Here is a 13,752-nt window from a genome sequence, read left to right on the forward strand (position 1 = left end):
CTAGTCCAACCCATGTCATGCAAGAAAAGCGCAACCAAAGCACCCCCGACAGATGGCCATCCAGCCTCTGTTTAAAAGCCTCCAAAGAAGGAGGCTTCACTACATCCCGAGGCAGAGAGTCCTACTGTTGAACAGCTCATACAGTCAGGAAGTTTTACTAATTTTTTTAAAGGTTTTTAAAGATCAAGTCAGGAGCTGCTATGGTTTTTTTTTGTCTAGAATAAGTTGGGTAAAGGTAAAGGTTTTCCCCTATAAAAGAAAAAGGGTTCCCTGGAACTACAAAGCCAACTATCCACGGTTATAGTAATACAGAATTATGCTGAATGCCATTAAAACTATATTTAGTTCAATGCCTCAATATGAATACAAATACAACAGAAGTATTGCTATACAATAAAACAAAGGGCTGTTACATTCACAGTAAAAAGAATATTTTTCTCTCGAAAGATGAATGGACTCCTCTTCTCGTAAACAATCATTTTTTTTACTGGGAAGTAGTAGACGCCAAATACATGAATTGACGCCTTTTCTTATATATAATCACTAGCTGCTGTATAATCACGCATTGCTGTGGCAAAATGATGGTGGTATTGGTTAAAAATTGTTGTGGGATTTTTATTTGATGTTATTTGTATTTTTAATTAATTTTATTGTAACTTATCTTTTTTATTTATTATATTTTATTATTTTCTTGTATTTTTTAGTTATTTTCTGTTATAGTATTTTATTGTATTAACAGCTAAAGGTTATTTACAATAGAAATAGTTACATGAGACATACAAGATACATAACAAAGATAATGTAAAAATTATAACCACACAAAGATCTATTTCTTAACATACATACTCTGCAGGCAGTTTGATTCCAATGCAAGTATGAAGGCAAATAACTAATCCCACTGTTAATATGGGAAGCATATTGGTCAGGTGGTTGCACTGTACTGAAATGCTTTTGATATAAGCCACTTCGATCCTCTTGTGGAGAGAAAAAGCGGGATATAAATAAGCATAATAATAATTGTGCTGTCACACCCAAGACGCTTTAATGTCTTTAGCGTTAACGTGTCCCAACTTTGTATCAGCTTGGGGGGATGCTGGATTGCCTTCTGGTTGGAGCAAGGAACCCCACAGAATCAATGTCCACACTATAGCTTTCAAGAAACACTAATGATTTATCAATTGGTCTTGGGCCTATCGCCGCCCAGGCACTATCTTGATTTCCCCACAACAAAGTCCATACTTAAAGTTTGATGGTAACTGGTTGTTCTTGAAGTTGCTGGTCATGGAAGATTCCAGAGACGAAGAACAGATTTGTTTATTTGTTTACAGCATTTATATTCCGCCCTTCTCTCCCCAAAGGGGACTCAGGGCGGATCACAATGCACATATACATGGCAAACATTCAATGCCTTTAGACATATGACATATAGATAGGCACAGAGGCAATTTAACATTTCCAGCTTCCGACTTCATGAGGGTATGCTTGATTCCGGCCACAGGGGGAGCTGCCACTTCATCGTCCACTTGTGACACTGAGTCCTTGATGGAGTACTTCCTCATTCCTTTCCACGTGGTGCTGGAAGTTTTATGGTGTCGTAAATTAGTTAAATTAGCCTCCCTGCATAAAGCAGCACCTACATTATCTACTTAATAGATGCAACTGTCTTTCAAGCTGCATAGATCAACAGCGAGCTAGGCTAATTAAATGGTTGGGAGCTCAATTTGACCCCGGGCTTCGATCTTACGACCTCTCGGTCAGTAGTGATTTATTGGAGCTGGCTACAAACCAGCTGCGCCACAGCCCGGCCCAGACGAAAGTGTCCCTTGATCACTTTTTCTAGTAGAGGGACCTCTGGGGCACCCAATGCCCAAGATGCTCAGGCCGGAGGTAGAGAAAGCAGGTCTCTTCTTTGGAGGCCTGGCACTTTGCTGAAGACACTGGAAATTCCACAGACTGTCACTGACCAGAGGTAAGCCAGTATAGCTAGATGAGTTCCCAAATTAGTTAGTTATTGGCTTGAAATGGCTTGTCCATGCCCGGATCCCACTGGGACCAAAATTCCCTGGTGATAATAACCCTAAACTAAAGATGGCCCCTTTCCCCCATGGGCAAACTTATTGATCCAAACCAGGAGGGGTCTCCTTAAGTTCTACCTTCGTAAAACTAACAGAAAAGTGACTATTCTCAAACTGTGGGCGGGGCAGCCTAAAAAGAGGAGCTGGAACTTATACGGTTCCATCACAATTATCATTCATGCATCTCTTATAGTGTGCAGGTCTTCTTCCACAGCCAGTTTGACGTTTTACAGACTTCTATCTATTACCCCTTATTTGCTCACCCAGGAATAGGTTCTGCTGGAATAAACTGGACTTCCTTCTGAGAAGATAACCTAAGCAGAGATTTCAGGCCAGATCTCACAACACTCACAACCTTGTAGGCCCCTGATTTTCATATATCTACTAGTGTCAATGGTTGACAATGCTCTCTTTGTGGCTCTTTCTTTCCTTCCTCCTCTTTCTCTCTTTTCTTCCTTTCCATTTTCCCTTGCTTTGCCTCATACTTACTCCCCTCATCTTTCTTTTACCCTTCTCTTCTTTCCTTCCTTTCCCTTCTTTTTCTCCTTCCTTCTTACCTTCCCCTCTTAGCAATAAATAATGTCACTTAGCAATAACCAATCGGCCCATTCTCTTTATTTCCCAGCCATTTCACCTAGTCAGTCAATTTGCTCTGACCCTTTTCTTCCCTTCAGTTCTTGGCCCAAATGGGGTGGTGCTTTTAGTTCAAACCCCTTAATTATTTTAAATAAGACCATGAAAAGTGTGTGTGCCAAGTTTGATCCAGATCCATTAAGATGTATAGAAACCTTTGTGGTACAAACGGACAAACAAACCAATGTACATACATAATTTGAATTTTCGATAGATTAGCATATGCAATTTGTATCCAGATCAATGAGCTTGTCCTCTTTAAATGTGTTGCAATTCATCTTTTTTCAGCCATGCATACATGGGAGACTTTTGGTTTCTGAAGACACACAGCTATATAGAGCACAGCTTCTTAAACTGTGGGTCCTGACCCCAAATGGAGCTTAGTGGTTCCCAACCTTTGGGGCTCCAGGTGTTTTGGACTTCAGCTCCTGCAGTTTCTAACAGCTGGCAAGCTAGCTGGGATTTCTGGGAGTTGAAGTCCAAAACACCTGGAGATCCAAAGGTTGGGAACCGCAGCTTTAGCTCAATGTTGGGATCACAAAGAGGCTTTCATGCTGGAATCACTGGGTTGCTGTGAGTTTTCCAGGCTGTATGGCCATGTTCCAGATGCATTCCTCTTGACTTTTCGACCATATCTATGACAGGCATCCTCAGTGGTTGTGAGGTATATTAGAAAGTAGGTCAGTGAAGTTTATATATCTGTGGGCATTATATCTAGGCAAGTGGGGTTTATATGCAGCCAGGCTTTAAAGCTGCAAGGCCATTCAGTGTTAATCAAGCTGGCCAATTGCAACAGACAAGAGTTCTTTCTCCCACCCTGGACCTTCCACAGATATATAAATCTCCCTTGCCTAGTTTCCAACAGACCTCACAATCTCTGAGGATGCTGACCATAGATGTGGGCGAAACATCAGGAGAGAATGCTTCTGGAACATGGCCATACAGCCTGGAAAACTCACAGCAACCCAGTGATTCCAGCATGGAAAGCTCACAGCAACCTATCACCTAGACCAGGGGTCCCCAAACTAAGGCCTGGGGGCCGAATGCGGCCCTCCAAGGTCATTTACCTGGCCCACACCCTCAGTTTTATAATACATTTTTATATCAGTTTTAATAATATAATATATTGTATATACATATAATATTGATAAAAATATTATTATGTTATACAATATAATACTAATAATAATACCATAGAATAATATTAATTATATGTTATATATTACATATAGTATTACAGTATAGTGGTATAGTTCAATATAGTAATGTATAATGCTAATATTTTGCTATGCTAATAATATAATATATTGTATGTACATACAGCTGCTCTGAGTCCCCTTCAAGGTAAGAAGGGTGGGATATAAATGTAGTAAATACATGTAGTAAGTAAATATATAATTAATTTTAGACTTAGGCTCACCCAAATTCTGAAATGACTTGAAGGCACACAACAACAACAAACAACAATCCTAATTAACTTGACTAACTCATTGGCCAGTAGCAGGCCCATACTTTCCATTGAAATCCTGATAGGTTTATGTTGGTTAAGATTGTTTTCATTTTTAAATATTGTATTGTTCTTTCGTTGTTGTTGTTGTTGTTGTTGTTGTTTTGCACTACAAATAAGACATGTGCAGTGTGCATAGGAATTTGTTTGTATTTTTTTTTTCAAATGATAATTCGGCCCCTCAACAGTCTGAAGGATTGTAGACCGGCCCTTTGCTTTAAAAGTTTGAGGACCCCTGACCTAGACCTTTACAGAAATCTATTAGCAACAGTGTGCATTGCTTACAGTGGACTCTACAGAAGATGCTTCACCTGTACTCCACAAAAAGGAAAATCAGCCTGTTTAGCAAGCCTTGCAAATGCTGGTTTATTATCAGTAAATGTTCGGGTTTTATAGGTTAAAGGTTAGGGTATAGCTAGAAAGGCATAAAGATTTCTTGGGTAGAAAGGGGTCACAAATGGAAAAAGTTTAAAGAACTCTAGAGTACCAGCGTTTTGTATGTGAACATTCGATTCATCCCGACAGTTCTGCACATGGTAGCATAATGCATCTCTTGCCACAGTCAAGAGATCCCCTTCTCTTCTGTCTTAAGCCTATTGAATTTAGTCAACAGAACAGTCACACTGTAATTGAACAGTCAAGCTGTAATTAAGAGTAAATGAGGTGTGTTTGTCTATTCATTTGAAGCTATTAGAGTTAAGTAGCAGTCGAAAGTGTCTGCAAACCAATATTTTTTATAGACACAACACCTAATGTGCTGTCGAAGGTTTTCATGGCCGTAATCACTGGGTTGCTGTGAGTTTTCCACGCTGTATGGCCATGTTCCAGAAGCATTCTCTTCTGACGTTTCACCCACATCTATGGCAGGCATCCTTAGAGGTTGTGAGGTCTGTTGGAAACTAGGCGAGGGAGGTTTATATATCTGTGGAAGGTCCAGAGTAGGAGAAAGAACTCTTGTCTGTGAATGTTGCAACTGACCACCTTGATTAGCACTGAATGGCTTTGCAGCTTCAAAGCCTGGCTGCTTCCTGCTTTGAGTCATCCTTTGTTGGGAGGTGTTAGCTGGCCCTGATTGTTTCATGTTTGGAATTCCCCCTTTTTAAAGTGTTGTTCTTTATTTACTGTCCTGGTTTTGGAGTTTTTAAAATACTGATAGCCAGATTTTGCTATTTTTCATTGTTTCCTCCTTTCTGTTGAAATTGTCCACATGCTTGTGGATTTCAGTGGCTTCACTGTGTCCAAAATCAGGACAAATAGCACTTTAAAACTATTTATACACATTAGAGGACTTTCAGTTTAACAAAAAAAATAACCTCAGCTAGATTCAGAAGATAGTTCCTTAAAGTTCAATGGGAATTATGGGAATTAAACTTCAGTCCTGTCTCCCAGTCAAAAATCCTCTGCAGTCCAACACACAGTCACCAGTACTCTGGAATAACTTGTTTAGGAAACTTTGCAATACCCATCGTAAATGGTTTATTAGCGAATATAGTATTGCATATCCAAGACAGTACATGCTTTATATCTCCACATTTTGCAAGTGAATCAAGCCACTATCCTGCATGTAGAGCAAGATTGCTGTCTATCCCCTTATCTTAACAAGTAAGCATTCTTTAATGGAAGTACAGTTCCATGCAAAGCCCCCAACGTATGCAAATACGAGATTATACTAAAGAGTTAGACGATTCCGGGCTTGGTTTTCAGCAAAGGATCTTTCTCATTGTTGGCTGGGAAGAGGACAGCCTTGACATTGTTGAAGTAAACCTTCAGTCCTTCTCTCGGTGCTTCCTGAACTTGTTCCTGTTCAATAGGTTTGTATTGTTTGTACCTCCTGGAACGAATGTTCAAAATAAATTTATTGAAAGGTCTTCCTATGAAAGTGCATCCTTATGTTAGTGACATCATTACAAACAAAACAATTCATGAGACCACTGTGATTCCTTTTAAGAAAATATTATTTTTAAGGAGGTTGGGAAATATTCCATGTCAACTCTTAAGAGACAGAATAGCACGGAAATAAAGCATAGCTCCCAGTAAAAACTGGAAGGAGCCCCCAATGGTGCAATGGGTTAAACCCTTGTGCTGGCAGGACTGCTGACTTGAAGGTTGGGTTGCTGGCCTGAAGGCTGCCGGTTCGAATCCAACCTGGAGAGAGCGTGGATGAGCTCCCTCTGTCAGCTCTAGCTCCCTGTGCGGGGACATGAGAGAAGCCTCTCACAAGGATGGTAAAAACATCAAACATCCGGGAATCCCCTGGGCAACATCCTTACAGACGGCCAATTCTCTCACACCAGAAGCGACTTGCAGTTTCTCAAGTCACTCCTGACACGAAAAAAAGTAAAAACTGGAGAGGAAAAAAAATGCAACTCAAATATAATCAAGAGGTTAAACATCTACATAAAGCTTATTCCTAGTAATAATAATAATAATAATAATAATAATAATAATAATAATAATAATAATACTTTATTTTTCTATCCCGCCACCATTTCCTTGAAGGGACTTGGGGCAATGCCCAAAACAAAACGGGAATAAAGCAATTACAACGAATATCAAAACAAAAACAGTAATAACATAAATCAAATAAAACAAACAATTTAAACATTTTAAAAATACAATAAAACACATAAAATCAGAACAAATGAGTAATTATACAGCATCAGCCACTGGAGATAAAAGGGGTTGGGCATATAAAACACAATACTGTAGATTGGCTTGGATCCTATTGGATAGTACCACATAAAGTAGACCCATTGAATCTATGACGGAAACATGATTCAACACAAAATCAAATCCCATTGATTCAAATTATCTAATTGAGTTGGGACAATAGGATCTGGGGCTTTGTATCTTTTATGCATTTTAACCACAAACCAGTGGGAGAGCCAATTCTAATTTTACAACAAGGTATAATGCTGAGTCAACACCCCAAATAATCAAACCAAATCTAAAGTTGACCAAAAACTGATTCGTAACCCTTTTGGTACTAATGTTGGAGAGTGGTCCCTGATCAAAAAAGGGTTGGGGACCACTGATTTATGGCATGACCATAAAATACAAACCTATATTTGAAGGCATCTTCCATTTAAAAGGCTGCGTTTAACTTTCACCTTAGCCTTGTATTTGAAAGACCATCTAGCCAAAGCCTGATTTCAATATAAAGAACTAAGAAGGAAGAGCATAGGCATTGAAGTTTCTGTCTGCATTTAGTATCTGGACAGAATAATTAGAGACATGATCTTCTCCACTGTGCTGTATTCATTGCACTGTATTAACTGTCAATATTAATTATAGTATTAATACCTGATTTTATTTCCCATTTTACTATATACAGTTTTTATGCACATCTGTGTCCTCTTTTATCCTCCCATTTTGCAACATTTAAATAGCCAACATACTGTCAACACTTGCATTTGAGAGTTTGGAGAATTCATTGACTTACTTGTAAAGGAAGAAAGTCAAGCAAACAGCAAACACCACCAAGAAACCACAAGCAATCAGAACTCCTTCTGCTGTTCTCGAAAATGACCCTCCAGCTTGAATAACAAGATAGAAATGACTTTGTTAATACAGATTCCAATTTCCTAATTTAATAATTAAGATGTGCACCAGTCTAGGCAGTCTGATACCTGTAGCAGAAGTGCATCCTAATAAATACCCTAGTTTATTGCAACCGCAAAAATGAAAAGCAATCACGAATATTTGCAATAAAGGTAGGGGAGCTATATTCCTTGAGAAATTTATGGGCTAGTAGTCCCATTTACCACATACTATTGGCTATGCTCATTCTAATGGGAATTGGAGTCTAGCAATACCTGGAAGATCATGGGTTTTCTATTTCTGGTTTAAGATTTTGAGCTTCCATCTTGCTGCAACAACCCGAAAGCATCATATCTGATAAAAGTGGTTCGGACACTTGAAACAAACTTCTCAGATCTTTCATCACAGTTGGAAATCAAACCCTTTTCATGAGTCTATTGTGTGCACAGATACGTCTTTCTATATTTAAGATCTTCCCTATGTACAGCAGAGCTTAGTTGTGATCTGAGCCAACATTATTGGTTTCCGTTAGTCTTTTGCTAGTTAGCTTTGTTATGAATATAATAAAACAAAAAAAGCCGAAAAGAACCCTAACGAGAAAGATAAAATTCATAGAAAATAATTGATATAGTCTCATGTTTCATGGAACTTGATTAAGGATTATTCTGGTAACAGAATGAGAAGGATCACTGTCCCACAGGCTAGGAATGGGAGATCTTTTCCATGTTGCAACAGATGAAACAGAGTAATTTAACAATTTTGCGCCTTATAGCTTTGAGACACTCTGAAATATTTTTCTTCACAATGACAATAGCTGTGTAGTTTTCTGAAAACTATACAGCTCTTTCTGTGTACTACACAAGCTTTCCTGAAAACTACAACTTTTAGACAAGCAGCTACCTACTATATTTGAAAGTACAGTAGAGTCTAACTTATCCAACACTCGCCTATCCAACGTTCTGGATTATCCAACGCATTTTTGTAGTCAATGTTTTCAATGCATCGTGATATTTTGGTGCTAAATTCGTAAATACAGTAATTACTACATAGCACTCCTGCGTATTGAACTACTTTTTCTGTCAAATTTGTTGTATAACATGATGTTTTGGTGCTTAATTTGTAAAATCATAACCTAATTTGATGTTTAATAGGCTTTTACTTAATCTCTCCTTAATATCCAACATATTCGCTTATCCAACGTTCTGCCAGCCCGTTTACGTTGGATAAGCAAGACTCTACTGTATGTCACATTGAGGAAGGGGCAAGGTTTTTTTCCTGCTCCTCTAGAGACTAGGGCATGGAGTAATGGATTCAAATTGCAGGAAAAGAGATTCCACCTAAATATTAGGAAGAACTTACTGATGATAAGAGGTGTTTGGCGGGCAGTATAATATGCCGCCTTGGAGATTTTAAAACAGAAGCTGGGTGGCCATCTGTCAAGAGGGCTTTGATTGTATTTTCCTGCATGGTTAGGGAGTTACAGGAGCCCCTGGTGGTGCAGCGGATTAAACTGCTAGGCTGCTGAACTTGCTGACAGAAAGGTCATCAGTTTGAATCTGGGATGGGGAGCTCCCGCTGTTAGCCCTAGCTTCTGCCAACCTAGCAGTTTGAAAACATACAAATGCGAGTAGATTAATAAGTACTGCACTGGTGGAAAGGTAATGGTGCTACATGCAGTCATGCTAGCCACGTAACCTTGGAGGTTTCTACAGACAACGCCTGCTCTTTGGCTTAGAAATGGAGATGAGCACTAACCCCCAGAGTTGGACATGATTAGACTTAATGTCATGGGAAAACCTTTACCTTTACCTACTTGGGGGTTACAATGGATGTCCCATATGGTATCTTCCAACTCTACAATTCTATATCAAATCCCTAGACTTACAAGGGGCCCCTGGTGGCACAGTGCATTAAAGCACTGAGCTGCTGAACTTGTGGACCAAAAGGTGCCAGGCTCAAATCCCGGGAGCGGAATGAGTGCCCGCTGTTAGCCCCAGCTCCTGCCAACCTAGCAGTTTGAAAACATGCAAATGTGAGTAGAACAATAGGTACCACTCCGGCGGGAAGATAACTGCGCTCCATGCAGTCATGCCGGCCACATGACCTTGGAGGTGTCTACGGACAACGCCGGCTCTTCGGCTTAGAAATGGAGATGAGCACCAACCCCTAGAGTCGGTCACGACTGGACTTAACATCAGGGGAAAACCTTTACCTTTTACCAGACTTACAAATCTAGCAATTCCTTATGAGATAATAAACATTTCAGGTGAATGTTTGTGAATGCCGTCACTGAATAAGGACTCACCTCCACCGATGGATACCAGAGTACTTGTGAGAGCCAGACTTGTAGCATCGCCCAGTGTTATGTTCACACAATACGTTCCAGATTCATTGAAAGCTCTTCTAATGGTCAACAGGCACTCATCAGCAACATCCACAGGATCGCATGCTTCGCTCTGTAAAACCTGGCATGTGGGGTCAGCAATCATGGTGCAGGCATCTGTGGGAAGACTGGGAAGTGGGAAGGAAGAATAGCAGAAAGAGTGATTTTCATCAGTTTTAAGTTTCATTGCAACAGTTCATTTACAGTCAGCCTCCCACATTTGCAGGTTTGACTCTAACAGATTTGATTATATGTGGATTTAACTAAGTCCTCAAGTGAGACTCCTAGAGAGAATGTTGGAGATAGCAACCTTCTCAAGCCTCCTCTGTCTAATGTTTTGTCTGTTTTATAATGTGTCAGTTTATTTCTTGAGGTGTGTATCTTTATTGTTTTGCAGTTTCCTTATCTCTATATACTTGAAGCAATGGAAGGGGCTGCAAACCACATGACTGGTTCAGTGACTATTTAAAATGTTCAGTTTTAAAAGAATGACAGTTAGAAGATGTAAGGACTTAATGTGGCAGAGGATGGAATCCCCTTTGAATCCCACCGCTGCCACCAATTAATGTAGGGAACTTATGTGGAAGAGGTTGGAATTCCTTTTGAATCCCACACACGCACACACTGATACCACCAATGAATAAAGATGTTTTATGAGAGATGATGTTAATTAATGATTTTTTGATTATCTTCTTCGCTGCCACCAATGGAGAGACGTCAGGCAGATGGCACTGGTTCTTATAAGCTTTCTCTATTTGTTCCACTTCAGGTGTTGATGTTACTTAACTTAATATGAGAGTATGACAGAGGCTTGATTTGAATAAAATCAAAACAAGTTTATTGCAGGTACAGAGCTTGATGGTTTGAGATAACTTGGTAAAGGCACTTCGCTTAATGGTTACAAACGGTTATGAGGTGGTTAAACTTTCAAAATACTTCTTTCTTTAAGTTACACTAAACCCTGATCCTACTGGATCCCCTGGGATTAATTCTCCCTAATCCACAGGCTCTATAAAAGACCCTAGACAAATCACCTAACTTGCCTAGTCTGGTCTATCCTAAATCTGACTCAAATCTCTCTATTTAAGCCAGCCTGATTCTCCACACAAGAATCAGTTCCTTCCCTGTGACTAGAAAATCACAGACTGCCTTTGGGTTTTAAAATATTCCCCCTTTTCCTTTCCAGCCGGCGGTTGGCTCCGCCCCTGTTGCTATGGTAACCTGCTCTAGCACTCTAAGATGGCTACCTTCCCCCATACATAATGTCAATTCAAATACTCACCATTTTAACTTAGCCAAACCTGGCTGTCTAAACAAAATCAAATACACATATCATCTATAAACAAAATATAATTATACACTTCTTCACAGAAGACATTGATGATTGAGTATGTTTGAGTACAGAAGCCTGTGTTAGAAGTTAGAAGTCAGTTGAGGCTTGAGTCTGTCTGAGTACAGAAGCCTGTGTTAGAAGTTAGAAGTCAGTTGAGGCTTGAGTCTGTCTGAGTACAGAAGCCTGTGTTAGAAGTTAGAAGTCAGTTGAGGCTTGAGTCTGTCTGAGTACAGAAGCCTGTGTTAGACGTTAGAAGTCAGTTGAGGCTTGAGTCTGTCTGAGCACAGAAGCCTGTGTTAGAAGTTAGAAGTCAGTTGAGGCTTGAGTCTGTCTGAGTACAGAAGCCTGTGTTAGAAGTTAGAAGTCAGTTGAGGCTTGAGTCTGTCTGAGTACAGAAGCCTGTGTTAGAAGTTAGAAGTCAGTTGAGGCTTGAGTCTGTCTGAGTACAGAAGCCTGTGTTAGAAGTTAGAAGTCAGTTGAGGCTTGAGTCTGTCTGAGTACAGAAGCCTGTGTTAGAAGTCAGTTGAGGCTTGAGTCTGTCTGAGTACAGAAGCCTGTGTTAGAAGTTAGAAGTCAGTTGAGGCTTGAGTCTGTCTGAGTACAGAAGCCTGTGTTAGAAGTTAGAAGTCAGTTGAGGCTTGTGTCTGTCTGAGTACAGAAGCCTGTGTTAGAAGTTAGAAGTCAGTTGAGGCTTGAGTCTGTCTGAGTACAGAAGCCTGTGTTAGAAGTTAGAAGTCAGTTGAGGCTTGAGTCTGTCTGAGTACAGAAGCCTGTGTTAGACGTTAGAAGTCAGTTGAGGCTTGAGTCTGTCTGAGCACAGAAGCCTGTGTTAGAAGTTAGAAGTCAGTTGAGGCTTGAGTCTGTCTGAGTACAGAAGCCTGTGTTAGAAGTTAGAAGTCAGTTGAGGCTTGAGTTTCCTTGAATGTAGACTGTTATAAGAGAATTATACAGAGCAATATAGTTTTGAAGAGACTGTTAAAGACTGTAAGTTGAAGATACAAACTGAAAAGTTTTAAAGTTTAACCTGACAAGAAATGTACCTGTATATTTAACTACATGAAGTTGTGAGTAAAACAAACATGTTACTTTAAAAGAAGTCTGCTTGAATCTTTGTCTGCTGAGAGCATGAAATAGAAACAAGATATTTATGCGCCCAATGATCATCCATTACCCAATAAACTAAAATAACACATCTGAAACTCTACTTAATAGGTTATTATCCTAACAGGTCATAATCCCTATTAGGTTGTGATCCTAAGAGGTCATAATCCAATAGCCCAATAGAGAATCACTCCTTAGGAATCTCTCGGTCCTTCAGCCTGATTCTATGCTTAAATTGCTCTGTTTATTGCATTGTTTTCTCCAGCCCACCTTAATAATTCCTTCCTTGCTGATGCTATCAAAAAAAATCTAGCTAGACAGAAGACAACAATGGAAAATGGGGCTGGCTTGGTATGAAAACATTTACGAAAATGAACTTTGCCTTCAGAGACTTCAGGGGTATGTGGTTCTTCTTCAATTATTTTCATTTGCAGGAAATTGAACCAAATTCTATTTTAAGAGGTGTCTCAACACAATTATAGGTGTAAACACTGTGGGTGTGATGGATGAGTTATGGGTTATAGAGTCATGATAAGTTACCAGTGTAAAAAAGCTAGTCCCAAGAGCTTTGTTGCAACTCTGGAAGGAGTCCAACTTGAGAATTCATAAATTAACAGAAAGATTGGGAATGTGTTTTTGAAAGTAGTTCTTGTCTGATATTTGCTTGCCAATAGAAAATGCTTACACTGCGAAGTAATGTTAGCAAACACTGGCAACCTATGTTCATGGCTTTCGGTTGCATTTGTATAGTGTGCTGTTCTTTTAGGAGCCCCTTTTGTGCCATGAGATGAATACTATAGTAGTTACGGGCAGCAATCCAATATCACCCCGGCATAGCATAAATGTTCATGTTAAATTTATGCTACGACACTACGCCAACACTACACAAATTCCATGCAGAATAGCAGCGCCAAGAAAGAAACTGTATGATTGGATGCCATTCTGCAATGCACAACTGCAGTGTACAATGCATAACTGCAATGCACAACATTGCTGTATATGCAACCCCACTTCTGCTGCTGTCAGCAAAATACATTTGTGGTGCTATGACAAATAATTCACCCTGCATTTATAACACAACTTATACATGAGTATTTCACTAACAAGATGCCAGTCATTGACCAATGTAAGCTTTTGTAATATTTCAGAGTTTACATTTTATAGAAAAGATTGCCAGAAT

General features: G+C 39.6%; 1 protein-coding gene across 3 annotated transcripts in view; it reads right to left on the minus strand.

Annotated features, from left to right (window-relative positions):
* Positions 1-5,674: 5,674 nt before the first annotated feature.
* Positions 5,675-13,752, minus strand: part of gpnmb (glycoprotein nmb) — a 38,322-nt gene continuing 30,244 nt past the window's right edge. For all 3 annotated transcript variants that reach the window (XM_062957424.1, XM_062957425.1, XM_003222024.3), the window contains 3 exons: positions 10,061-10,266; positions 7,658-7,751; positions 5,675-6,046 (listed from right to left, as the gene is read on the minus strand). In XM_062957424.1, coding sequence (XP_062813494.1) covers positions 5,893-6,046; positions 7,658-7,751; positions 10,061-10,266 — 454 coding nt within the window. In that variant the 3' untranslated portion in view covers positions 5,675-5,892. The remainder of the gene's footprint in view (positions 6,047-7,657; positions 7,752-10,060; positions 10,267-13,752) is intronic.

The sequence above is a fragment of the Anolis carolinensis genome, chromosome 6, assembly GCF_035594765.1.
Source record: "Anolis carolinensis isolate JA03-04 chromosome 6, rAnoCar3.1.pri, whole genome shotgun sequence".
NCBI classification, from domain to species: Eukaryota; Metazoa; Chordata; class Lepidosauria; order Squamata; family Dactyloidae; genus Anolis; species Anolis carolinensis.